Source organism: Trachypithecus francoisi, unplaced genomic scaffold, assembly GCF_009764315.1.
Source record: "Trachypithecus francoisi isolate TF-2019V2 unplaced genomic scaffold, Tfra_2.0 Lachesis_group2, whole genome shotgun sequence".
Lineage (NCBI taxonomy): Eukaryota > Metazoa > Chordata > Mammalia > Primates > Cercopithecidae > Trachypithecus > Trachypithecus francoisi.
The window spans coordinates 151,435,342-151,462,258 of NW_022681465.1; the positions used below are offsets into that span (position 1 = coordinate 151,435,342).

Consider the following 26,917-nt stretch of genomic DNA (forward strand, 5'->3'; position numbering starts at 1 on the left):
ATTTCAAATTCCATGTTGAAAACTTGGGTTTTAGCTTAATTTTTCTTCTAATTCTTGGTAATCACGATCTTTGAATCATCCTGGGTATTAATGGGGAATGAAGACTTCCCAATAAATAAACCACAATACATTTATTCTTACATAAAGACATTTAATATATAAAGACATAATGGTAGCTATTTAAAAACTTTCTTTGCCTCCTGTATTCATAAAGTTCTTTTCATCCTGTTTGTCTAAACAAAAAATCAATGTAGTGAAAATAGCTTTATGCTCCCTCTCTATCGAAGAGCTACATTCACACAAACACACACACACACACAAATCAAAACAACAACAAAAAAACCCACCAACTTTCTGAATCAAAAAGAAACCAGGGTACTTTCACTATTTGGGGACCCAAACTAGATTTTTACAAAATGATCATTGACATCAAGCACATTGGAAAAAAAGAGGAAGAATTCCATTTTCACACATTTCATTTGTAATATTTTCATTTACCAGGTATTTTAATGTACAGATGGGGAATGCAGCAGCATAGAAAAGGATGTTTATTTGGTAGCTATTCAATATTTATTTGGCATAGCATCAATATATCTGCGAAGCAAAAATTCCAAAGTCTTCAAAATGTCTTTGCCAAGAGTCTTGTTAGACAAGAATTTCAAGAGGCAAGCTGGATTTGAAGATTGAAGTTCCATATCTGGGAAGACACGTACTTTGGCTGACTCTATTATATTCAAGAAGCTGATAACAGAACTAAATTTTTAAAATATTGACCTGAGATGGACACACTACGGTTACTACTTCATGGACAAGGGAGCAACAAAGGATAGTGGCAAAAAAGGAAATAAAGAAAATGAAAGTCGGGGGAAGGAGAGGAGTCAAGAAAAGTATCTATTTTACATGTTAGACCTCCCACACTGTCAATGAGTATTGACCAGATTTCAATTGGTTACTATTTCTCTCCAGTGGTAGGGAAACTTAAATGGGAGTCCAGGCTGGGCATGGTGGTTCACGCCTGTAATCCCAACTCTCAGGGAGGCAGAGGCGGGAGGATAGCTTGAGCCCAGGAGTTCGAGACCTGCCTGGGTAATATAGCGAGACCCCGTTCTCCACAAAAAGGAAAAAAAAAAAAAAGACAAAAAAAAAAAAATGGGAGTCCAACTAATTGCTAGAGGAGATAACCAAATATGTGGGGGGAGTGATTAGAAAAAAGTCTAACTTCAATTTTATTTGGTTCTGGTTATTTGGAGTTTTCTACTTACTGCATGGCACACATTAATAAGTAGGATGCTATTCAGAGAAGGTAACCAGTAATAACATTATAACATTGGCTTATCAAATTTATTTCATATTAACATCCTTAGTATGGTATGTAAAAGACACTAATGAATGAAAAGTTTTGCTAGTAGGGATAGTTTTAAAATTAGATACTATAATTATTTTCAAGATATTGTTCACATTGAAAATTATTTTTAACAAGATTTAAAACATTCTTTTAAAATGAACATATAAATATACTACAGAGCTATTAAATTTTCACTTCATATTGATATTTTAGCTATTAGTAATAAATAAATTTGAACACATAATACAGTAGTATTATTAAAGTAGTATTAAATAAAGTAGTGATAAACTAAAGATGAACAAAAATACAATTCCTTTTTTTTTTTTTTTTTTTTTGAGGCAGAGTCTTGCTCTGTCACCCAGGCTGGAGTGCAGTGGCCAGATCTCAGCTCACTGCAAGCTCCGCCTCCCGGGTTTACGCCATTCTCCTGCCTCAGCCTCCCAAGTAGCTGGGACTACAAGCGCCCGCCACCTCGCCCCGCTAGTTTTTTGTATTTTTAGTAGAGACGGGGTTTCAGCCAGGATGGTCTCGATCTCCTGACCTTGTGATCCGCCCGTCTCGGCCTCCCAAAGTGCTGGGATTACAGGCTTGAGCCACCGCGCCCGGCCCAAAAATACAATTCTAAATGCAATTGTTATTCTCGATTTTTCTCCCAACTGGGAAATCAAGAAACAATAAACAGTAGTGCCAAATAAGAGCACAAGGCCTAAAATGAATCATATTCAAGTGAAAAAGAAGGATTGACACTCCAAACAAATGAATAACAGAATAAAAGAGGTTCCATAAAAGACAACAGGTGTAATGATCTAATTTTTGAAACTGAAGGTGGAAAAGCATAATCAATAGGGAATTATAAGCATTTAGGTGAACTCATAAAATGAGCAAGTAACATTCGTACTAACAGGTGGTAGGAAGTCCAAATGAAAAGTGGCAAAAAATATTGAAGAAGCATTGTGTAGGGATAAATATAAAACGAGTCGAAATCAAATTCTCTACATAATGAAACTCATCTAAGAAAAAATATTTGTCTTATACCCAGGCATTTAGCAATAAAGTAATCCTACTTCTGCACCTGCTGACAAACAAAATTACAAGTGTGGATCTCATGACTTACTGCTGATTTGGTTCAAAAATTAGCAACAAAAATCTTAGCATTTTAACCACAAAACCAAAAAACTGGAAAAGTCTAATTATGAATCACATAATTCATACTTAACTATTAACGTATTTCCAAAATAGTGAAAACATTGAGGAATGAAAAAGACATTTTGGAAAGAATAAATAAAAATTACTCACTTTGACTGAGTGATCAACGTCCACATCCTGTTTCTCCTCTCTATCCCGGCTAATTGGACAAGGAGGAAGGCTAGGGCTAAAAGCCATGAGGTCGGTCTTGGGCAACTCCTCTCCAGAGCACACCCTCTGCTGCCTCTGCTGCGAGTATGACCAGCTCCCCACCGCGCTGGAGCACACCAGCGTGGGCTTGCCCGGCCCACACGCGCCTTCCGGTGGCGGCGCGGAGCACCTCAGAGCAGTATATAGCAGCAGTGTGAGCACCAACAGACTAGACACTGCGCAGATGGCGATGATCAAGTACACGTTGACATCCACCAGTGCAGCCTCAGGGCTCGTGGCGCCAGCGGACGCCCGGGATGAGGCCTTGGGTGCCTGGCCACTCTCCACCAGCGACACCAGCACAGTAGCTGTGGCGGTCAATGAGGGTTCACCGTGGTCCTTCACCAGCACCAGTAGGCGGTGGCGCGCGGCATCCACCTCGTCCAGGGCACGCGTCGTGCTGATCTCGCCTGTGTACAGCCCCACACGGAACGGGATGCAGACCCGTCCCCGGCTGCAGCTCGTACGAAAGCCACGCGTTGTAGCCCGAGTCAGCATCCACTGCACGCACCTTCGCTACCACGTGGCCCGCACCCACTGACCGCGGCACTAGCTCACTCACTGCACCACCGATGCCACCCACCCGAGGCGTCAGCAGTGCTGGCGCGTTGTCGTTCTCGTCCAGCACGAATACCTGCAGTGTCACGTTGCTGCCCAGAGGCGGCACGCCCGCGTCGCGCGCGCTCACCTGAAACTGCAGCAGCTCCAGTTCCTCGCGGTCCAGCGGCTGCAGCGCGTACACCTTGCCGCTCTCCGCGTGCACCGACACGTAGCTCGACAGCGCGCGCTCGCCCACCCGCCGCTCCACCAGCGAGTAGGACACCAGCGCGTTCTCCTGCGCGTCCGCGTCCCGCGCAGACACCGTAAAGATGTGGCAGCCCGGCGGGTTGTTCTCCCTCACGAACACCGTGTACTCGGACTGTGCGAATGCCGGCGCGTTGTCGTTCACGTCGGCCACCTCTACGGACACGCTGGCCGTGGCCCACAGTGAAGGCGAGCCCCCGTCCCGAGCAGTCACCACCAGCTCATAGGCCGACACGCTCTCGCGGTCCAGGGCGCTGTCCAGCACCAACGAGTAGTAATTCTTGTAGGTGGACACCAGCTTGAAGGGGACGTGGGGCGTCAGGGAGCAGGTGACCTCTCCATTGACACCTGAGTCACGGTCAGACACGCTGATCAGAGCGATGACTGTGCTAAGTGGCGAGTCTTCTAATACAGGTAAAGATAGTGATTTAATAACTAACTCAGGTAAATTATCATTGATGTCTACAATTTCGAGTAGAACTGTGCAGTGATCTGACATCGGAGGATTTCCTTTATCCGTGGCTTCTACATGGATTTCATATGACTTACTTTCCTCGAAATCTATGTTACCCTTTACACTGATTTGTCCATTGACTGGATCTAAATGGAATTTTGACAGAATATCTGTTGACATGTCCGTATATAAAGAATATACGATATCCTTATTTACTCCTTCATCCAAATCTGTGGCGTTAACGGTCACCACTAGGGTACCATTTGGTGCATTTTCGAATAATCTGACTTTATAGATCGTTCTCTCAAACGCTGGGGCATTGTCGTTTACATCTAAAACAGTGATCTTTAGTTGAGTCGTGCCAGTGAGCTCTGGTTTCCCACCATCAATTGCTGTTATTAGTAAATAATGCTTAGGAGTGTCCTCTCGATTTAAATTTTTTTTCAACACGAGTCCAAGGGATTTAATTTCCTCATCATTTCTTTTAACGTTCAAGGTAAAATATTCAGTGGAATCAAGACTGTAAGTCAACAACGAATTTGTTCCGATATCTGCATCTGATGCGCCCTCTAGCGAAAACCGAGAGCCAGGCTGTCGGGATTCGGAAATAAACAGATTCTTTACAGCCATTGGAAAAACTGGCGCGTTGTCATTAATGTCCTTCACTTCCACGTCCACATGGAAAACCTGCAGCGGCCTGTCCACGATCACCTCCAGGTGGATGCTACACTCTGAGCTCCACCCGCACAGCTCCTCGCGGTCTATCCGAGAATTCACAAACAAAATGCCATTCTGCAGATTTACCTCCAGAAGGTCCCCGTGTGTTTTGGACGCCACCCGGAACAGGCGCGGCACCAGCTCCGCCAGCTCCAGCCCCAGGTCCTGCGCGATGCGGCCCACGAAGGTGCCGTGTTTGGCTTCCTCGGAGACGGAGTAGTGGAGCTGGCCACTCCCCACCTCCCAGGCTGTGAAGAGCAGAAGAGAAAGCAGCAGGCACTGGGCTCCAGGATCTTCTCGCCAGGAGAACATTGCAAGCATTTTCCAAATATTAGATTGCCTTTACATTAATCCAAACTTTAAAAATAATTCGAGTTCCCTATCTTCATTTCTTAAACTCCTCGGTGTTAAATTTTAGAGAGGATGAAGCAAAGCAGTATCTGAATACGTAATGCACGCTCTCTTTTGTGGAGAAAGACTTTGTGGTGGACAGCGACATCATGTGGCTAAATGTGTAAGTATTAAATATGTAAATATATCTTCTTTTCCTTGTATGTCGTTTGAACGTTCCCAAAATTTGTAGTTTCAGTTGTAATATCCTTCGGTCACTCCTCAAAGTCCTTATATTTTATCTAAATATTTCCTTAGAACTTTTATACTAATTCACTATCAATTGTGCTAATTCATGACATACAGTAAAATACTGTGATTCCTGTTTTAACAGTGGACATCTATTGGAAATGTTTCCCATGTGACAGCCACTTTTCTACTTGTCTTAATGGAATTATCCCGTTAAACTCTCACAATCCTCTGAAATAGGTTTTAATATTATTCGCTTTTTATAAACACATAGAGGTTAAGTAAAACGATATTAACTGTTGGTACGATGGGATTTCAATCTGATTCAAGACAACTTACCATTAACCTCTTTACCTCCCAAGCTACATTTTAGAGAAAAATCAGATCCTTTCAGATTAATGATCATCAAAACATTGAGACATTTAAGTATTTAAAAGTGTATGTGTGCTGTGTATATTAAAACATACATGTATCTATTTTATATTATTACAGCAACTGTTAATTTTTTTAAATATGTACATTTATGGTTTTTTAAATTTGTAGAATGTCTATAATTCCCTCCCATGCCCCGTTTTCAAGAACTACGGCCTCGTCAACTGTCTTGACTGTTACTTACATAAAGATTTCAGAAGTCAGTCCTTTACAGAGAAATTCAAACAGGAAATTTGTTTCCTATTGTGGGAATGTGATTTGTATATTTGCCACATTCACATCACATCAATTAAGAATATATTAGGTTTAATTTTCTCCACACTCTTTATGTATTTGAATTTACCTGTATATACTAAAATGTTAACAATATAAAATAATTATGTTTTTGATGATCTCCACTCCTGATGAATTTCTAGATTCCAGCTTCTTTAAAAGTTGTTACTGGAAAGAATTGATGATTTAACCAACCAGTGAAGGGAGAAAAGTAACCCAGGAACATAACCCAGTATTTACTCAACATATTTAACACTAAATAATAAAACATTCTAAAGATCTCTGTGAATTCAGTGAGAAGCATGAATTCTCTCAGCATTTGGAAGTGGGGCAAAGAAAATTCATGGAAAGAGGTCAAATTTAGAGAAATAAAAGAATGTACAAATTTTTGCTTATAGCCAGACCATTTCAAAATAAAATCAAACATGTGATTTAAATATTTGGGGGAAAAGTTTTCATTTCAGCGTTTGTTTTCTGTGTACTCACTAAATGGAAGCCAGGACTGCAACTTACTCAGATTTTATTATTCATATTTAGAATAGGATAAATTATCAATTGTTGTTTTTGTGAATAAATAAATTAATATTTTGAATTAACTTTTTCAAGCAAGATAAATAAAAATGTAAGTTAAATTAATGATATTTGTTAATATCAAACTTACATAATTTCTAACTGATTCTATTGTGCTATATTATGAAGTAAGTAAACATTTAAGAATTATTTCTGAAAAGCATGGAACTAAGAAATAATTATAGCTATTAATATTCCAGTTACCACTTTGCTGAATTTTGAAAGATGGTAGCTAGTTTGAAAATGAGAGATAAATTTAAAATTTTTAAATTTCATGGACTTCATATTAATGAGATGTCTTTGACAACTTATTGTAATACTATGCTTTTCAGTACCTTTAAGAGTTATACTCATTGCAAAATGGGATGTCACATGGGAATTTATAACAGAGTAGACTCCATACTGATTATTAAGAGATAAAGGTAATATTAAAGGAAATATGATTTTAAAAGATTGAGCTATTTTGTAGATAAAGTATCAGTGAATAGTTTCTACTACCACCTAGACATCTCTTAGACAACCAAGAAAAAAATGTAAATAAGAATTAAAAAAAAAAACTTATAGAGCAACAGATTGTGATTCCTGGAGATTTGGACATATGTGAATATAATTTTAAAAGCATATCATTTATGCTTTTAACATAGTGGTCAAGTATAACTTGGAAATGGATATTCTGACCTAACTATGGAATGGCTAAAGGTAAGATCACTAATGGAAGTTAGTTCTATGATTTATCAATATGCACATATATTTAGAATAAACAGCAAATAACTAAGAACCAAGCAGTAGAGGACTGTTTAAGACAGTTATTTTATTGCAATACATCTTCCTTTGGTTGGAAAAGCTAAAAAAATTCTTTCCAAGGGTAGCATTTACTTGTAGAGTTCAGTGTTTTAATTACCCAAAATAAATGTTTCAAATGAAAATGTAGTCATCCAAGACCAGACCTCACCTTTTGGAAAAATTCCAATTCCATTAGGAATATGGATGCTTCCAGATAAAATTGAGTGAGCTCACATTAATAGAAAATGTATTCCCATGCATAGAATTAGACGCCAGAAAAAGGTACTCATTCTCTGCAGTGGGAGGCTTGCACACATTGGCCTAATGATAATGATACTGAAAGGATGATGTATCAACGGTTAACATAAAGACTGGGTAGTCTCCACTTAAATGAAGAAAAAGTCCCACGACCTGAACAACCCCAGTGTGATTTTTAAATGTTAAGATTTTCAAATTAAACAAAATAGAGAGGGTCTCTTTTCTCAGTACTCTCTATTTTTGCCTGTTAACTCAAAAATTTTATCAGTGTGAAATCTTTATACCAAATAATGGGTTATTTTACTTATAAAAAACATACTTAAGATTAGCAATTATTCCTAAGTGCTGTCATTTTGTTGTAACAACCTGTGCTACATACTTTTGGAAATTCTGGCATTAAAATATCCACTCAGTCTGATTTCAAATACAAATAAAAAGGTCGGGCGCAGTGGCTCACTCCCGTAATCCCAGCACTTTGGGAGGCCTAGGAGGGAGGATCACTTGAGGCCAGGAGTTTGAGATCAGCCTGGCCAACATGGTGAAACCCCGTCTCTACTAAAAAGAAAAAAAAAAAAGCCGGGCGTGGTGGTTGGCGCCTGTAATCCCAGTTACTCAGGAGGCTGTGAGGCAGGAGAACCCAGGAGGCAGAGGTTGCAGTGAGCTGAGATCACACCACTGCACTCCAGCCTGGGTGACAGAGCAAGACTCTGTCTCAACAACAACAACAAAAGAAAAAAGAAAAAAATGTAACTTATTAACTACTGCATAGACAAGGGCATTGTTGATCCAAAGCTAGTTTGAAAATCTAAGAAATGTCCAGGATATAGGTTATTCCAAACACTATCTGACAGATTGGATAGACAGTGTCAATTGAAAATATGTATTATATAATCAAATTCTTTAATATCTTCCGATTGTGATTTTCAGTTTTTAAAAGAGAGCAATGTTTAATTTACAAATTTTGTTGAGGTGTTTTTCAGGCTTTCATGGTCTATTACTCATGACTTAATGACGGAAATGCCAAAATGTAAAAATAAGAAAACAGTTACGTAGATTGTTTAAGTAAATTGTTCAGTAAATGCAAGAAATTGATCTCTAATTCATATTCAACATTGCACAGTAGGATGATATAAAATAAATGAGAAACTATGAATCTAAATAACTAGTAGAAATCATATAGAATTTTTTTAAAAGAATAATTTTAGAATTGGCAAGAAAAATTAAAAGACTCACCTTTCCTACGTATTCTGATTCTGAGTGCTGTCTCTCTTCTGTGGAGTCTGGACCTTGAGATAAGCTGGGGCTGAAGGCCATGAGGTCCGTCTTGGGTGGGTCCTCCCCAGAGCACACCCTCTGCCGCCTCTGCTGCGAGTAAGACCAGCTCCCCACGGCGCTGGAGCACACCAGCGTGGGCTTTCCCGGCACGCGAGCACCCTCAGTGGGCGGCACCGAGCACCGCAGCGCAGTGTACAGCAGCACCGTGAGCACCAACAGGCTGGATACCGCGCAGATGGCGATGATCAGGTACACGTTGACATCCATCAGCGTAGCCTCTGAGCCCGCGGCGCCCACCCACGCCCGCGACGAGGCTTTGGGTGCCTGGCCACTTTCCACCAACGACACCAGCACGGTGGCCGTGGCTGTCAACGTCGGCTCTCCGTGGTCCTTCACCATCACGAGTAGGCGGTGGCGAGGCGAGTCAGTCTCGTCGAGGGCACGTGTCGTGCTGATCTCGCCCGTGTACAGCCCCACGCGGAACGGGATGCGAGCGCTGCCAGTACCCAGCTGTAGCTCGTACGAAAGCCAGGCGTTGTAGCCTGAGTCCGCGTCGACCGCACGCACCTTCGCCACCACGTACCCTGCACCCACCGACCACGGCACCAGCTCACTCACCGCGCCGGCAGCAGTGCCAGCCCTAGGAGCCAACAGTGCCGGCGCGTTATCGTTCTCGTCGAGCACGAACACCTGTAGAGTCACGTTGCTGCTCAGAGACGGCACGCCCGCATCCCGCGCGCTCACCTGGAACTGCAGCAGCTCCAGTTCCTCGTGGTCCAGCGGCTGCAGCGCGTACACCTTGCCGCTCTCGGCGTGCACCGACACGTAGCTCGACAGCGCGCGCTCTCCCACCCGCCGCTCCACCAGCGAGTAGGACACCAGCGCGTTCTCCTGCGCGTCCGCATCCCACGCTGACACTGTGAAGATGTGGCAGCCGGGAGGGTTGTTCTCCTTCACGAACACTGTGTACTCAGGCTGTGCGAACGTCGGCGCGTTGTCGTTCACGTCGGCCACCTGGACAGACACGCTGGCGGTGGCCCACAGTGAAGGCGAGCCCCCATCCCGTGCGGTCACCACCAGTTCATAGGCTGACAGGCTCTCGCGGTCCAGGGAATTGTCCAGCACCAACGAGTAGTAATTCTTGAAGGTGGGCACCAGCTTGAAGGGGACGTGGGGCGTCAGGGAGCAGGTGACATGTCCATTAGTACCAGAGTCGCGATCCGACACCGTGATGAGAGCAATGACCGTGCCCAGGGAAGCGTTTTCTGAGATGGGAAGTGAAAGAGACGTTATTGAGACTTCCGGTGTGTTATCATTGATGTCCACAAGTTTTAATGAAATTTTACAATGTCCTGACATTGAAGGGGTTCCCTTGTCAGTTGCAGTGACCTGAATCTCGTAGGATTTTGCTTCTTCATAATCTAATTTTCCCTTAGTTCTGATTTCCCCTGAGCTGGGATCTATGGTAAACTTAGTTTGTATAGTGGAGAACACATCACTACCGAGTGAATATACAATCTCGCTGTTTGATCCTTCATCTGCATCAGAAGCGTTTAATTTAACCACTAAGGTCCCATTTGCAGTATTCTCTAACAATTTTACTTTGTAAACTGATTGGGCAAAAGTTGGTTCATTGTCATTTACATCTAATACCTTAATAAGTATTTGAACGGTGCCCGTGAGCTCAGGTTTGCCCCCATCAGTAGCCACCAGTAACAAATTAACCTCAGCAGTTTCCTCTCTGTCCAGCGATTTCCCCAGCACGAGAGACAAAGTTTCGCTTAGTTCATCATTTGTCTGTATATCTAGGAAGAAAAACTCACTGGAGCTGAGCTTGTAGGAGAGAAGAGCATTTATTCCTATATCTGCATCAGATGCTCCCTCTAGAGGAAACCGAGAATTAAGCAGCCTCGATTCGGGAAACCGGATAATCTTGACTGTCATTGGAAATATTGGCGGGTTGTCGTTAATGTCCTTCACCTCCACGTCCACATGGAAAACCTGCAGCGGCCTGTCCACGATCACCTCCAGGTGGATGCTACATTCCGCGCTCCGCCCACACAACTCCTCGCGGTCGATCCGAGAATTCACAAACAAAATGCCATTCTGCAGATTTACCTCCAGAAGGTCCCCGTGTGTTTTGGACGCCACTCGGAACAGGCGCGGCACCAGCTCCGCCAGCTCCAACCCCAGGTCCTGCGCGATGCGGCCCACGAAGGTGCCGTGTTTGGCCTCCTCAGTGACGGAGTAGCGGAGCTGGCGGCTCCCCACCTCCCAGGCTGCGAGGAGCAGAAGCGAGAGCAGCCATGTCCAGCCCTCTCGGCCCCGTCTGATAGAAGACGCCATTACCAATCCACAACGATTGGATCAAATTAGAGGAACATATTTTGCAAAAAATTTAAATATTCTAGTCTCTGTTAAAGTCCTGCTTCTTCTCTTATTCCTCCGCTTCTCTGAAGTAACAAAGGGGCTCTGGGTATTTTTCTTCCTAGAGAACACTCTATGGTGGACAGCGACATCATGTGGCTAAAACGAAGGCTCTACTGTTTATTCTGTAGATTTAAAACTAGTCAATTTTCTGGTTTAAGTTTACTCATAGCTTTCATCTTGGAAAAAATACCTATTTTAAGCCCTAAAATATATTACCTTTTTACCCTTTTTTTGCTCTGGTAAAAAAAAACACACACACAACATAAAAATTAAAAACTACCATATTAATGTACTATGTACTATGTAAATGTATTATGTACATAAATGTACTATGATTAAGTGTACATTTCAGTAATATTAAGTATATTCACGTTGTTACGAAATTTTCATCTTGGAAAACAGAAACTCTATACCCATCAGACAACAACTCCCCTTTTCACCCTCACTCCAGTCTCTGGTAACCACAGTTCTATTTTCTATTTCTATGAATTTCACTACTTTAGGTATTTCATATAAGTGAACTCATACAGTATTTGTCTTTTTGTGACTGGCCTATTTCACTTAGAACAATGTCCTCAAGTTTCATCTATGTTTTAGCATGTGACAAGATTTATTTCCTTTTTTAAGGCTGAATACTAGTCCAACGTATGTATACACCACATTTTGTTTATTCATTCAAACATCCGTGGACGGTTTCTCAAGGTTCATCCATGTTGTAGCATGTGACAGGATTTCTTTCCTTTTTAAGGCTGAATAATAGTCCAACATATGTTTACACCACGTTTTGTTTATTCATTCAAGTATCCGTGGACATTTGAGTTGCTTCCATCTCTTGACTGCTGTGAACAGTGTTGCCATGAACATGGGTGTGCAAATATTTCCTTGAGACCCTGCTTTCAATTCTTTTGGATATTTAGCATTTTTCAGTCTCTTCAAATGAAGAACATAGTAATCAAAGGTATTTTAGTCCATTGAAAATATATGTGTATATATACTGTTGTTTTGTGATTTAATTTTGATTTTTGAATTGTTTGCAGATTTTTGAAATTAATAATTTATTTGTTTCTCATTTGGATAATGTATTATTAATTTAGAATATTTCCTTTTCCATTACATTTAGACTTTTATGCAAGAACAGTACAAGTGATCTCTTTTTTAGTGTTAATTACTTGAGAATATCTTGTTAATTTTTAGCTGATCCCTTCACATTAAAAAAAATGAAAATAGAATAAAGATAAGATGAGGATGAAATAAAATGAATCAAGGAGTGGGATATCATACAAAATGCATAATAAAGGGTCATTTTCAGTTACTCTAACCATGTCACAAATTTTGTTTTCAGCTTTCTAGAGCAAAGAGAAAAGTAAGATTAATTGCAAAATTTGCAATGTCCATAAGAGAAAAGCAAAGCTCTTGTTAAGAAAAGCTGGCTTTTTTTCCAATAACAATTTTTTCCCTTGTGTACAGTATCTTAAGATACTCATTTGTACCATCTATGGAAGTGTGTATTTATATTAATCATACTCTAACAATGAATCCCAAGTTAACTGATTTAAGCACAAATAAACCAGAGAATCCTTTACTGACTTGTATATGGAAGTGGGTGATTGATTACTGGTTTCAGGCAGAACTGGGTCTACACCCTTCCATAATTCCATAAGGAAAATAATCTCCACATTTATAATTCCTATTCCCCTGCTGACCATCTTCTCAGGTAGACTTTTCACAGTGTGCTGGCAAAATGTCCGAAGTAGCTTTCTAGACTAAAAATTACTAGTTTATTGACTCTTACCAGAAAGTGCCCTTTTCTAACAGTCCAGCAAAAATCCTGGATATTACTTCCCACAGCCCAGTTTGTATGATGTAAATTTCCTTTAGTCAATAATTGTGATTTTTCTCACATTGGCTAGACATAGGTCCATTTGTTCATTCTTGAAGCCAGGAAATGAAATCAGCTCCACCTAAATTATGTGAAATGAAAAGTGGGAGGTTGGTTCTTATGTGAACTGAAAAGTGGAGGTCATGGCATGTACCCAAATTCTCCTGGAGCTTAAACAGATGGCAGATAGCTACAGAACTGGTCATTACAGCATTATGTAGTTGCAAAGCAACTGCATATGTGTGACACCCAGTAATTATTGCTTAATCTATGGCCAACATTGACCACTGTTGACACATAGAAGGAATTATACCTAGAATCCAGATGCCAGCTTCAGGAAACATGACTTGCTTGAGACAATTTCTGCAATCATATAAGATAATTATACTGGATTTTCAGAATGACATATGTGGGGGTGTAAGAGGCATTTTGTGCTGTTATTTAGGATTTCTGAGAACATAGAATATTTCCCCCTTCCCTCGGAGATAGAATACTGTTGCCACATATGCAAGCATATTTCCCCCACAATGAGGAAAAGAGACTAAGAAACCATGCTCAGCAAATCATCCTTCCTCTCACTGCACTTGATATCTCTTGGTACCTGTTTTGGGTCAAAGATACCCCAAAAGATATCACTTTTCTGAGGTTCAAATAAGTGACTTTATTTGGAATAAAGGTCTTTGCAGTTGTAACAAAGATGAGGATCTTGATATGAGATCATCCTAGATTAAAGAAGGCCATAAATCCAATGATGGTTGCCCCTTATAAAAGACAGAAAAAGAGAAGGCATATAGTAACACAGGAAAGAAGGAAATGTGAAGACAGAGGCAGGAACTGGAGGTATGCTGCCAGAAGCCAAGCAATGCCAAGAGCCACCAGAAGCTGGAAGATGCAAGAAAAAATTTTCCCCTAAAGTCTTCAGAAGAAATGTGGCCCAGGCAACACCTTGATTTTGGACTTCTGGCCTCTGTAAGAAAGAAGAAATTTATTCTTAGAGAGACTCTGTAAGAGAATAAATTTCTGCTATTTCAAGCCACCAAGTCTGTGGTAATTTGTTGCATCAGCCCAAGGAAACTAATATAGTACCCATTGCTAAAATTATACCCTTTGCACCTATCTACGCAACTGTATGTCCCTTAACGTTTACATGTCCAAGCACTCATTCTTGCAAAACCTTCAACCTAGTCTTTCACAAAACTACTAGAAGACCCTAGAAGAAAAAAACAACAAAGGGAATGGATCCTAAGCAAGAAAAAAGAAGGAATATCTATGACATTTTAAATTTCAGCTTATTATTTTTCTTCTGCTACCTTTTATATTTAAGAAAAAGTAATCAAAACACAGTAGATTTTTTTCCATGGAATTCAAGTTATCTAATCTGCTTAATGGTCAGATGTCTTAGTAAAAAGTGTCAACAATAATGTTCTCCTACCGTTGTATTTCCTGTTGTAAAAAAAAAAAATGCCCTCCTCTTAAAATTTGTTCTGTTCATATTAGCTTAATGGCAGTGGGACCCCAATACATATGCTGTTGTGAGTTAACATTCAGTTTTTGCTCTAAAGTAAACATAATTTTATTTCTTGCTCCTACAGAGTCCTTTGTAGTTTTTGGGGACTTCCTATGACAGCTTTTCTCCACATGTTGGCTCAGAATCCTGGATTGCTTTGACTTTATGGCATCTCAGTATCAACCAGTGCTTATGTAATTGCTGTAACAGGAAAAGACAGCAGAAGAGTCTTTCACTGGCAGTTACATAATTCTGCTTGGAAGTGACACACCATTCACATTTCATTGGCCAAAGGAAATCACGCAATCGTGCTACTTCAAAACAACAAAAAAATGAAATCCTCCAGCATTCTCAGAGGAATATTGGTAGTGGCTACCAACACAAACCATTTCTCATTTTCATCTATTTGCATCCTTCACTGACCACAAGCCTCTAAGGTCCCTCAAATGATACCTTACTAGTTTGTGGAAGAAATCTCATGAAGAAAGATAAGCCTATTGAAAGTTGTGTTAACTATATGAAGATTTGGAATGGAGGAAGAACTTTAACTACCAATGGGAAATCCATTCATATTTACATTAAAATAAATACTAAGTGACAATACCACTCCACAATCATCTTTTCCTCCATTCTAGAATTACCTTTTCATAAAATTACTTTTCAAATTTTGTACTCCTACACCCATTTATTTTGGTTTAATAGTAATTCACTATTATTTGTGATTCACTTTCAAGTTAATAACCTCAACTAACCTAGAAAACTAAATAAAGAAATATTGAATGTATCTAAAGGCAATTCTAAGCCTGGACATTAATATTGTTAGCAAATGAAGCTCTGGGGACATAGTAATGTGAATTGGAAAGATAAATTGTTTTGTGATTTTCTGATCTATTTTTTCCAATTTTATAATCCTACAAAGTTTGTCTCATATTTTGAGGAACTGGGACATTTTCTTGGCAACATGATCCTAAGATTTTTTTTTTTCTGATTCTTGCCAAAAAGCTGAGTATGATAATATATTAAAAGTTATAGAACATGCTTACAGCCTATTTTTTTTACAATACTCTAAGCAACAACTCTGTATCAACTCAAATCTCTAGAAACTTAACTAGCAAATTATATTAATTTCTCATAGAATGTCTTCACAATGGGACATTCACATATGTTTGAATGTTTGACAAACAAAAATACATTCATTTAATATTTAAGTAACTTCAGAAGTAAACATAGGAAATAAAATTTAACATTACTCCCTTGACTGAATGACTAGCAAACACAATGATGTCTACATCAAGGATATTTCCGTGGGTTTTGCAAAACTACTATAAAACATGATGCCCAGTATATTGCTCAACCTTTACACAATCATCAGTAATCAAACCTTCTTTGATTTTGTAGCAGAAAGAGGCTATTTTTTCTCTCTTGAAGAAATGGTATAGAGAATTTCCTTTTATTGTTATTTTTTATACTCCTATATTGACTTACAGGACGGTAAGCATTGGGATTTGCACTCAGCCTAGGCTTGGTTTTTGAAATAATGACTCCCATCTTTCTCTTGATCTTTTACTTTGGCCTTAAGCAGATTTTTTAATAATTTGCTTTTGCAAATTTCTTCCACTGTAAGCTACCTTAAACATTTTAGGAAAGGTAAAGAACCGTATGACAGCAAGCAAGTTTTGGATATCCTCAGGAAATTTGAAGAAAACTTAGTAATAATACTGAACTTAGTTTTTCCGAGCCTCAGCACCTTTATCCACAAAATGTGACTAAAGTCTTCATAAAATCGTAGGAAGGATCGAATGAGCTAAAAAGTAAAGGGTTTTAGAAATTTGTGAGTGAATGGGAGGAATGGGAGGTGCTCAATAAGTGTTTCCTAACTGGATTCCCGAAATAGCAAATACATGCAATATTAAGCCTTCTAGACCCAGGGGAACTCAAGGCTAATGGCATCAGGAAATTGTTCACAACGACAATGAAGTCGTGGTTGTATGTTTTCATAAAGAAATTAAACAAATCGCCCAATAAATGGTGTTTTTGTTTGGTTGGTTGGTTGGTCGGTTTTTGTTTTTGTTTTTGTTTTTGTTTTGACGGAGTCTCACTCTGTCGCCCAGGTTAGAGTGCAATGGTGCGATCCCGGTTCACTACAACCTCCACCTCCCAGGTTCAAGCGATTCTCCTGCCTCAGCCTCCCCAGAAGCTGGGATTACAGGCGCCCCCCACCATGCCTGGCCAATATTTTTGTATTTTTAGTTGAGACAGGGTTTCACCATGTTGTCCAGGCTGGTCTCAAACTCCTGACCTCAGGTGATCTGCCCACCTCGGCCTCCCAAAGTTTTGGGATTACAGGCATGAGCCACCGCCCCTGGCCAATTAATGTATTTTAAATTACATTTGCTTAAAACTATTCAGTTTATTGTTCACTTTGAAACTTACCCACGTAAAGGAAAGGCAGATGATTTCTGTAACTTTGTCTAGAATTGTTTGTCCGGGGCTTGACATTTTACAAGAAAAGATAACATAATAAGTTACCCTGAAAATATCACTGTTATTTTACTACTTTGAGATCTTGTGTTAAATATGATCAACGTTCCTTATATTGTACCTTGTATTGTAGCTTTTTTTAACCTGTCGGAAATAACCGGAGCTGCAGGGTACAGTTGAGCTGCTGATCACCATCCTCGACGTTAATGATAACGCCCCACTGTTTGACCAGGCCGTATTTCTTGATTTAAATAATCAAGAAATATGACAATTTGTCCCTACATTTTTCTTTGCTTTCTAGTTCCATTCGAGACAAAATTGGCATTAATAGGATATCTACATTCAATTGTACGATTTATTTCAACGTTAGTGAACACCTTGAAGACATTCTTTTAAAGTGATATTTGAAAAGATGATTAGACAAGTTAAATGTGAAAACTATTTAAAGCCAAAACTCGAAAGTTGGACTTACATTACCAGAAAGATCCAAATTTGCTTCTGGTTGTTCATTTCTTTCTGACGGATTAAGACTTGGAGGTAGGCCTGGGCTGAAGGCCATGAGGTCGGTTTTGGGTGGGCCCTCGCTAGAGCACACCTTCTGCCGCCTCTGCTGTGAGTTCGACCAGCTCCCCACCGCGCTGGAGCACACCAGAGTGGGCTTGCCCGGCGCACATGCACCCTCGGTGGGCGGCGCTGAGCACCGCAGCGCCGTGTACAGCAGCAGTGTGAGCACCAGCAGGCTGGACACCGCACAGATGGCAATGATCAGGTACACGTTAACATCCACCAGCGCCGCCTCTGGGCCCGCGACACCCACTGACGCCCGCGAAGAGGCCTTTGGCGCCTGGCCGCTCTCCACCAGAGTCACAAGCACAGTGGCCGTGGCTGTCAGCGCTGGCTCACCGTGGTCCTTCACCAGCACCAGAAGGCGGTAGCGCGACAAGTCAGCCTCGTCCAGAACACGAGTAGTGCTGATCTCGCCCGTGTACAGCCCCACGCGGAACGGCATGCGCGCGCCGCCTGCCGCCGGCTGTAGTTCATAGGACAGCCACGCATTGTAGCCGGAGTCGGCGTCCACTGCGCGCACCTTCGCCACCACATGACCCGCGCCCACCAATCGCGGCACCAGCTCACTGACTGCACCGTTAGTACCACCCACTCGAGGCGCCAGCAGCGCCGGCGCGTTGTCATTCTCGTCCAGCACGAACACCTGCAGCGTCACGTTGCTGCCCAGAGGCGGCACGCCCGCGTCGTGCGCGCTCACCTGGAACTGCAGCAGCTCCAGCTCCTCGTGGTCCAGCGGCTGCAGCGCGTACACCTTGCCGCTCTCCGCGTGCACCGACACGTAGCTCGACAGCGCGCGCTCGCCCACCCGCCGCTCCACCAGCGAGTAGGACACCAGCGCGTTCTCCTGCGCGTCCGCGTCCCGCGCAGACACCGTGAAGATGTGGCAGCCTGGCGGGTTGTTCTCCTTCACGAACACTGTGTACTCGGACTGCGCGAACGCTGGCGCGTTGTCGTTCACGTCGGCCACCTCCACGGACACGCTTGCTGTGGCCCACAGCGAAGGCGAACCCCCGTCCCGCGCGGTCACCACCAGCTCAAAGACCGACAGGCTCTCGCGATCCAAGGCGCTGTCCAGCACTAACGAGTAGTAATTCTTGAAGGTGGACACCAGCTTGAAGGGGACATGGGGCATTAGGGAGCAAGTCACCTGCCCGTTGGCACCTGAGTCACGGTCAGACACGGTGATGAGGGCGATGACGGTGCTGAGTGGAGCGTCCTCTCTGATAGGCAAATACAACGAAGTGACTGCCAGTTCCGGAGCATTATCATTTACATCCAGCACTTTCACCAAAACTTTGCAGTGATTTGACATCGGAGGACTTCCTTTATCAACTGCCTTTACTTGAATTTCGTAGGATTTTGTTTCTTCATAATCCAGTTTATCAATTAACCTGATTTCTCCTGAGCTGGAATCAACTTTGAATTTTTCTTGAATGTCACGAGAAATACCACTGTCAAAGGAAAAGACAACTTCACCATTTGCACCTTCGTCAGCGTCGGAGGCATTTAATGTGGTCACTAATGTTCCATTTGCTGTAGTTTCTAATAAGTGGACTCTGTATACGGCCTGATCAAACAGTGGGGCGTTATCATTAACGTCGAGGACAGTGATCAGCAGCTCAACTGTACCTTGCAGCTCCGGTTTACCCCCGTCAGTGGCTGTCAGTAATAAGCGAAGTTCTGGTGTTTCTTCTCTATCCAAAGATTTTCTCAATTCAAGCCAAAGAGATTTACTCAATTCATCACTTGCCTGTACATCCAAAGAGAAATAATCACTCGGGCTGAGGGTGTACGCTAGAAGAGCGTTAACACCAACGTCTGCATCAGCAGCTCCTTCTATCGGAAAACGCGAATCCAGGAGTCTAGATTCAGGAATAAATATTATTTGTTCTCTGCCTCTGAAGACGGGTGGATTATCGTTAATATCTTTCACCTTCACCTCCACATGGAAAACCTGCAGCGGCCTGTCCACGATCACCTCCAGGTGGATGCTGCACTCCGCGCTCCGCCCGCACAGCTCCTCGCGATCGATCCGAGAATTCACAAACAAAATGCCATTCTGCAGATTTACCTCCAGAAGGTCCCCGTGTGTTTTGGACGCCACCCGGAACAGGCGCGGCACCAGCTCTGCCAGCTCCAGCCCCAGGTCCTGAGCAATGCGGCCAACAAAGGTGCCGTGTTTGGCTTCCTCCGGGATGGAGTAGTGGAGCTGGCCGCTCCCCACCTCCCAGGTTGCGAGGAGCAGAAGCGAAAGAAGCAGATCCTGGGCTCCCAGGCCTCCTCTCCTAGAAAACACCATTGCAAAAGGACTACACCTTTTTTATGCCCTCCCCTTACTTCAAAATCATGCTATTTTTATCTAATACTTCCAATCATTTATCTCTTTACCGTTTCTGTCTTCTTTCAGGCGGTGACAAAATGGAGCTTCCTCCTTTACTTTTAGTGATCAGTAGCTCCTTTTGACAAGACTTTGTGGTGTACAGCGACATCATGTGGCCAATGTAAATTTTAGATCCATTCATTGATTTTCAAAATGCAACCTCTATATCCGTCTGCAATTTATTCAATGCAATCATTTTCAATTTTATGTCCTTTGAAGACCCAGGACATTTCAAATCTCATTGGAGAGTGTGTAATCCAGTATTTTCCTTTGGTAATGATTACAAACATATTACAATTGAATTAGAAACTTTAAGATATACTTAACCTCTCCTTACATCATTTTATTTAAAACAGTTTATCAGCTCATATGTTTTTATTATTAAATATTTGCAACTGAATGTCAAAGTTTTAAAATAAGGTACTTTGACTGATATGATTTACCTTATTCTAGCATAGCTTGGGTGTTTATTTTTTAAATGATATTATGCACACACACATACATATGCACATGTATATATAGTTATCAGGTACTTACAGATGACATTTTGGAAAATTTCTGAACACATGTAACATTCCTTTAATGTTGTATGAACAACTTCATCATTTTCTGATACTTTAACTGTTAGAATAAAGATATTTGTGACATTTTCCTTTGTTGCTTGTTATATAACATAATGACCTACATATTGAACTTATAACTCTAACTTCCAGAAGTCAGTACTCCTAACTGAATCAGTGTCCACTAGATCTTTTATTCCTATGTTAAATTTTCAGCCATGCTTTTTTCTTATCGAGACCAAACATTGTCATATTACAACAAAAATCATATGGATATTGAATTGCAATATCAGAGACACATACTGAGAGTCTTAATATAGTCCATAGTCAAAAGAAAAATGTAAATCTAATGCAAAGATAGATTTAAAAATAATTTGAGAATAACCTACTTATTAATAACCTCTCTTTCAATTTCAGTCCAATTCATAGTCAGAATCCCATAGCTACATCTTAGTTTGACTAAGAAGTGTGATCAGAATAAGCTATCACTAGTTATTTTTTTAAAGGAAGAGCCATAATGTTTATATTTTAAGTACTAAGAATAGTTAAGGATATTAATGTGAATAAGGATTATTTAATCCAGTATGTCTTCATAATCAGAAAGCCTAAATCCTTGTTTACTTGATAATTAAGATATAGATAAAATAGCAGGAAGAGCCATAATGTTTATATTTTAAGTACTAAGAATAGTTAAGGATATTAATGTGAATAAGGATTATTTAATCCAGTATGTCTTCATAATCAGAAAGCCTAAATCCTTGTTTACTTGATAATTAAGATATAGATAAAACATGGAGCTATTTTATTTTTAACAAGTAGTTTATATATTTTAACAGTTCAATGTAGTAATTACTTTATTACAAAAGATGGAGCAATATAAAATACATGAATAGTGCTCGCTTCGGCAGCACATATACTAAAATTGGAACGATACAGAGAAGATTAGCATGGCCCCTGCACAAGGATGACACGCAAATTCGTGAAGCGTTCCACATTAAAAAAAAAACAAAAAACGAATATTCTCTTACTCCAAAAGTGAAGCAAACTTTGAACTTGGAAACATTCTAAAGCTTAGTAGATTTAGAGAACATTGTCAACATTTGGAAATGCAAAATACTTTAATGAGTTATACATTTTGAAGAATGACACAGTGGTGTACTCTCTGGGTTTTTGCCTTATTTATTCCAGACTTGGACCTGAAGAAGCCAACAGCCAGAAACATTATTAGGTACTGATGCAAAAAGCTCAAAAAAAAAAAAAAGCATGCTCTTTCTAGACCAAGGACCAAGAAATAGGCAGCCTAGCAAGACAAAAAGCTCCTAGATAATCATTTACTCCAGATAATCACCACAGAAAAACACTGTGGCCCCACACCAGCCAAAGTTGACTGGGGAATCTAGATTTACACTCTTGCAAAGCTGTTAATGAGGAAACCCAATACTTCTGGTGGTATCAGATCAGGCCAAAAAATGAAACTGAGATTTTCATTCCCCCAACTGCTAACATGCTCCACAGCTGTGGTATCAGAGGAGACCATGTGGGCAGCCTGGACTAGTACCCCTACGCAGAAAATAACACGCTGCCACCTCCCGCTCTCTGCTGGGGTGGTGCATTAGTCCATTTTGCATTGCTATAAAGGAATACCTGAGGCTGGGTAATCTATACAGAAAAGAGGTTTACTTGGCTCATGGTTCTCCAGGCTATGTAAGAAGCACAGTGCCAGCATCTGCTTTTGGTGAGAGCCTCAGGAAACTTCCAATCACAACTGAAAGCAAAGAGGGAGCCAGCATATCACATGGTAAGAGAGAAAGAAAGCAAGAGAGAGAAGGAGGAGGTGCCACACTCTTAAAAGAAAATCTCATGTGAACTCATAAAGTGGTAACTCACTCATTACCAAGCACCAAGCCATTCATAAGGAATCTGCCCCCATGACACAAACACCCACAACTAGGTCCACCTCCAACACTGGGGATCACATTTCCACAAGAGATTCAGAGGAGCCAAATATCCAAACATATCATTCCACCTCAGCCCTCCAAATCTCATGTCCTTCTCACGTTGCATAATCCAATCATTCCTTACCAATAGTTCTCCCAAAATCTTAACTTGTTCCAGCATCAACTCAATCAAAACTCCCAAGTCCCATCTGAGACTCAAAGCAAGTTCCTTCTACCTATGAGCCTGTAAGATTAAAAAAAAGAGATACAATGGTAGTACAGGCATTGCATTGGGTAAACATTCCCATTCTAAAAAGGAGAAAACAGATAAAAGAAAGGAACAGGTCCCACACAAGACTGAAACCACACAGGGCAGACATTAAATCTTAAAGCTCCAAAATAATTATTGACTCCATGTCCTGCACCCAAGGCACACTGGTGCACAGAGCAGACTCCTAAGGCCTTGAGCAGCCCCACCTCCATGGCTTTGTAGGGTGCAACTCCCATGGCTGATATCATGGCTTGGAATTGAATGCCTGAAGCTTCTCCAGGCTCAGGGTGCAAGCTGCTGGTGGCATTCTTAGATTATTCTTGGATCTAGAGGATGGTGACCCCCTTCCCACAGCTCCACTAGAAAATATGCTGGTGAAAACTCGGTGGGAGAGCTCCAGCTCCACATTTCTCCTGGGAATTGCTCCAGTAGTTCTTTATGGGAGCTCCATCCTAGGGCAGGCTTCTGCCTAGGCATCCAGGCTTTCTGATACATCCTCTGAAATCTAGGTGGAAGCTGCCAAGCCTCCTTCACACTTGCATTCTATGTACCTACAGGCTTAACACCATGTGGAAGCCAACAAGGTTTATGGTGGCCTGAACTCTCCAATGCAGTGGCCAGAGCTGTACTTGTGGCCCTTTGGGCTCCAGCTGGAGCCAAAGCAGTCAGGATCCTGGGAGCAGTGTCCCAAGGCTTCACATGCCAGCAGGGCCTTGGACCTGGTCCTCAAAATCATTCTTTCCTCCTAAGTGGAAAGAATGAAATCATTCTTTCCTCCTAAGTGGAAAGAATGAAATCATTCTTTCCTCCTAAGTGGAAAGAATGAAATCATTCTTTCCTCCTAAGTGGAAAGAATGAAATCATTCTTTCCTCTACTCAGGGGAGTGAGGTGGGAGGACAACTTGAGCCTGAGAGATCAAGGCTGCAGTGAGCCGACACCATACCACTGCACTCTAGCCTGAGTGACAGAACAAAGCCCTGTCTCCAAAAAAAAAAAAAAAAAGAAAGAAAGAAAAAGAAAAGAAAAGGACAGGAAAGAAAAAGAAAGAGAAAGAGAAAAAAAACTGATGAAGTGAGTTTAAAAAAAGACCCAATTACATGCTGCCTACAAGTATCTCACTTGAAATATAAAAATACAGGGAGATTCAAATAAAAAATGTAAAAGCTATATCAACAAGCTAAATGCCTTGAGCATCCCCAAAACCTGTTGCCATGACCTTTGCTTTTTGTGTATGTTGGGACCTTTGCTTTTGACCAGCCTGCTTTTACTTTGGCTAGACCATTTACACCTCCTGGTAGTATTGCTTTGACTGTGCTTTGTCTTCAGGATCATACTGCTAAAGCCATGTTTCATCTCCTGTTACAATTCTCCAAAGAAAATATTCAGAATCTTGATCCCATTGTTTAAAATTTCCATGGAAACTCAGCTCTTATCTGCAGCTGATCTGGGTGCAATGGTTTTGGTACCCATCGAGCAGAAATTTGCTCAACTTTAATTTTTTAGTCAGAAGTGATCAAAGGAAAGCAGAAGTATCTATCAAATAGAGTTCAGGACAAAGAAAACTACCAGGATATAGAGGAAAATTAGGCCGGGAGCACTGACCCATGCGTGTAATCCCAGCAACTTGGGAGGCCAATGCGGGTGGATCATTTGAGGTAAGGAGTTCAAGACCAGCCCGGCCAACATGATGAAATCCCATCTCTACTAAAAATACAAAAATGAGCCAGGCGGTAGTGATGCGTGCCTGTAATCCTAGCTACTTGGGAGGCTGAGGCAAGAGAATCGCTTGATCCTGAGAGGCGGAGGTTGCAGTGAGCCCATATCGCACCACTGCACTCCAGTCTGATGACAGAGTAAGACCCTGTTTCAGGAGAAGCTGGGCACGGTGGTTCACACCTGTAATCCCAGCACTTTGGGAGGCTGAGGCAGGTGGATCATGAGGTCAGGAGATCGAGACCATCCTGGCTAACACAGTGAAACCCCATCTCTACTAAAAATATAAAAAATTAGCCAGGAGTGCTGGTGGGCGCCTGTAGTCCCAGCTACTCAGGAGGCTGAGGCAGGAGAATGGCGTGAACCTGGGAGGCGGAGCTTGCAGTGAGCCAAGATCCCACAAAAAAACAAAAAACAAAAAAAAGAGAGAGAGAGGAAAATTATAAATGATAAGGAGTCAATCCACCAAAAAGACATGGCAACCCTAAATGTGTATGCACCAAACAACAGAGCTGTGAAACAAAATCTCATAGAACTAAAAGGAGAAACAGATAAATCCACAATTATAATTGGAGAAGTCAACACTTCTCTCTCAACAAATAACAAAACAACTAAAGGGAAAATCAGCAAGAATATAGAAGAACTCAGCAACATCACTAACCAATGGAAACTAATTGACATTTATAGAACACATTATGCAACAATCACAGGCTGAGCACAGTGGCTCACACCTGTAATCCCAGCACTTTGAGACACTGAGGCAAGCAAATCCCTTGAAGTCAGGAATTCGAGATCAGCCTGGCCAACACGGTGAAACCCTGTCTCTACTAAAAATACAAAAATTAGCCAGGTGTGGTGGTGCACGCCTGTAATCCCAGGTGCTTGGGAGGCTGAGGCAAGAGAATCACTTGAGCCTGGGAGGTGGAGGTTGCAATGAGCCAAGATCATGCCACTACACTCCAGCCTGGGCAACAGAGTGAGACGCTGTCAAAAAAAAAAAAAAAAAGAGAGAGAGAGACTCCATCATCTCAAAAAAAAAAAAAAAATTATAAAATACATTCTTCCAAGTGCCAGTGGAACATATTTCAAAACACATCTTGCCCTGAGTCATAAAACAAGCCTCAGTAAATGAAATCATACAGAGTGTGTTCTGGGACCACGATGGAATCAAAGGAGAAATTAATAACATAGAGATAAAAGAAAGATATTTGGGCCGGGCATGGTGGCTCATGCCTGTAATCCCAGCACTCTGGGAGGCCGAGGCGGGTGGATCACAAGGTCAGGAGATTGAGACCATCCTGGCTAACACAGTGAAACCCCGTCTCTACTAAAAATAAAAATTAAAAAAAAAAAAAAACTTAGCCGGGCGTGGTGGCAGGTGCCTGTAGTCCCAGCTACTCGGGAGGCTGAGGCAGGAGAATGGCGTGAACCTGGGAGGCGGAGCTTGCAATGAGCCAAGATCATGCCACTGTGCTCCAGCCTGGGCAACAGAGCGAGACTCTGTCTCAAAAAAAAAAAAAGAAAAATATTCTAACACTTGGATGCTAACATATCTCTAAATAATCCATGAGTCAAAAATGATGTCTCAAAGGAATAAAAAAAAAAATACATTGTATTAGGTAAAAAAATTTTTAATTTAAAAAATAACACCAATACAAATCTCTCCCAGAAAATACAAGAGGTCTTCAAAAAGTTCATGAAAAATGCATACTATGAAAAAATGATGCATGAATTTTAAAAAGTTTGCATCAAAATAAACTTGTATTAACTTGTTATAATATGTCTGAGCAGGATCTAGTTTAAGCCACAAAGAAGGATAGGACATCCATTTGAAAAGACTCCCTATTAGAGCAACATAAATTCTACTAAAATTGAAGCAAGACCAAACATCAGATTTATGGTGAAACTTGGGTGGAAAAACAGTGAAATCATTGACACTTTATGAAAAGTTTATGAGGACAATGCCTCAAAGAAATAAGTAGTGTACAAATGGATAACTCGTTTTAAGAAGGGATAAGATGATGTTGGAGATAAAGCCTGTGGTGGCAGGCTATCCATATCATTTTATAAGAAAAAAATTAGTCCTGTTCATAACATAATTGAAGAGGGCCAATAATTAACAGCAAATACAATAGGAAATACCATAGACATCCAAAATGGTTCAGCTTACATACTTCTGACTAAAAAATTAAAGTTGAGCAAATTTCTGCTCAATGGGTGCCAAAACCATTGCACTCAGATCAGCTGCAGACAAGAGCTGAGTTTCCATGGAAATTTTAAACAATGGGATCAAGATTCTGAATACT

General features: G+C 41.3%; 3 protein-coding genes and 1 non-coding gene across 4 annotated transcripts; 1 reads left to right on the forward strand and 3 right to left on the reverse strand.

Annotated features, from left to right (window-relative positions):
- Positions 1 to 229: 229 nt before the first annotated feature.
- On the reverse strand, positions 230 to 5,759 carry LOC117065738 (protocadherin alpha-3-like). Its single transcript, XM_033180930.1, is given in 3 exon segments — positions 230 to 724; positions 2,666 to 3,179; positions 3,181 to 5,759. Coding segments are annotated over 3 exon segments (2,436 nt in total). The 5' UTR covers positions 5,037 to 5,759; the 3' UTR covers positions 230 to 658.
- Positions 5,760 to 8,724: 2,965 nt separating this feature from the next.
- Positions 8,725 to 11,413, reverse strand: LOC117065730 (protocadherin alpha-2). Its single transcript, XM_033180921.1, has one exon. It carries the CDS (start codon positions 11,229 to 11,231, stop codon positions 8,757 to 8,759), a length of 2,475 nt encoding a protein of 824 aa, XP_033036812.1. The 5' UTR covers positions 11,232 to 11,413; the 3' UTR covers positions 8,725 to 8,756.
- Positions 11,414 to 17,470: 6,057 nt separating this feature from the next.
- Positions 17,471 to 20,573, reverse strand: LOC117065739 (protocadherin alpha-1). Its single transcript, XM_033180931.1, has one exon. The coding sequence runs from the start codon at positions 20,046 to 20,048 to the stop codon at positions 17,625 to 17,627; it is 2,424 nt and encodes an 807-aa protein (XP_033036822.1). The 5' UTR covers positions 20,049 to 20,573; the 3' UTR covers positions 17,471 to 17,624.
- Positions 20,574 to 21,581: 1,008 nt separating this feature from the next.
- On the forward strand, positions 21,582 to 21,688 carry LOC117066333. Its single transcript, XR_004430293.1, has one exon. It is a non-coding gene; the product is annotated as a U6 spliceosomal RNA (small nuclear RNA).
- Positions 21,689 to 26,917: the final 5,229 nt, after the last annotated feature.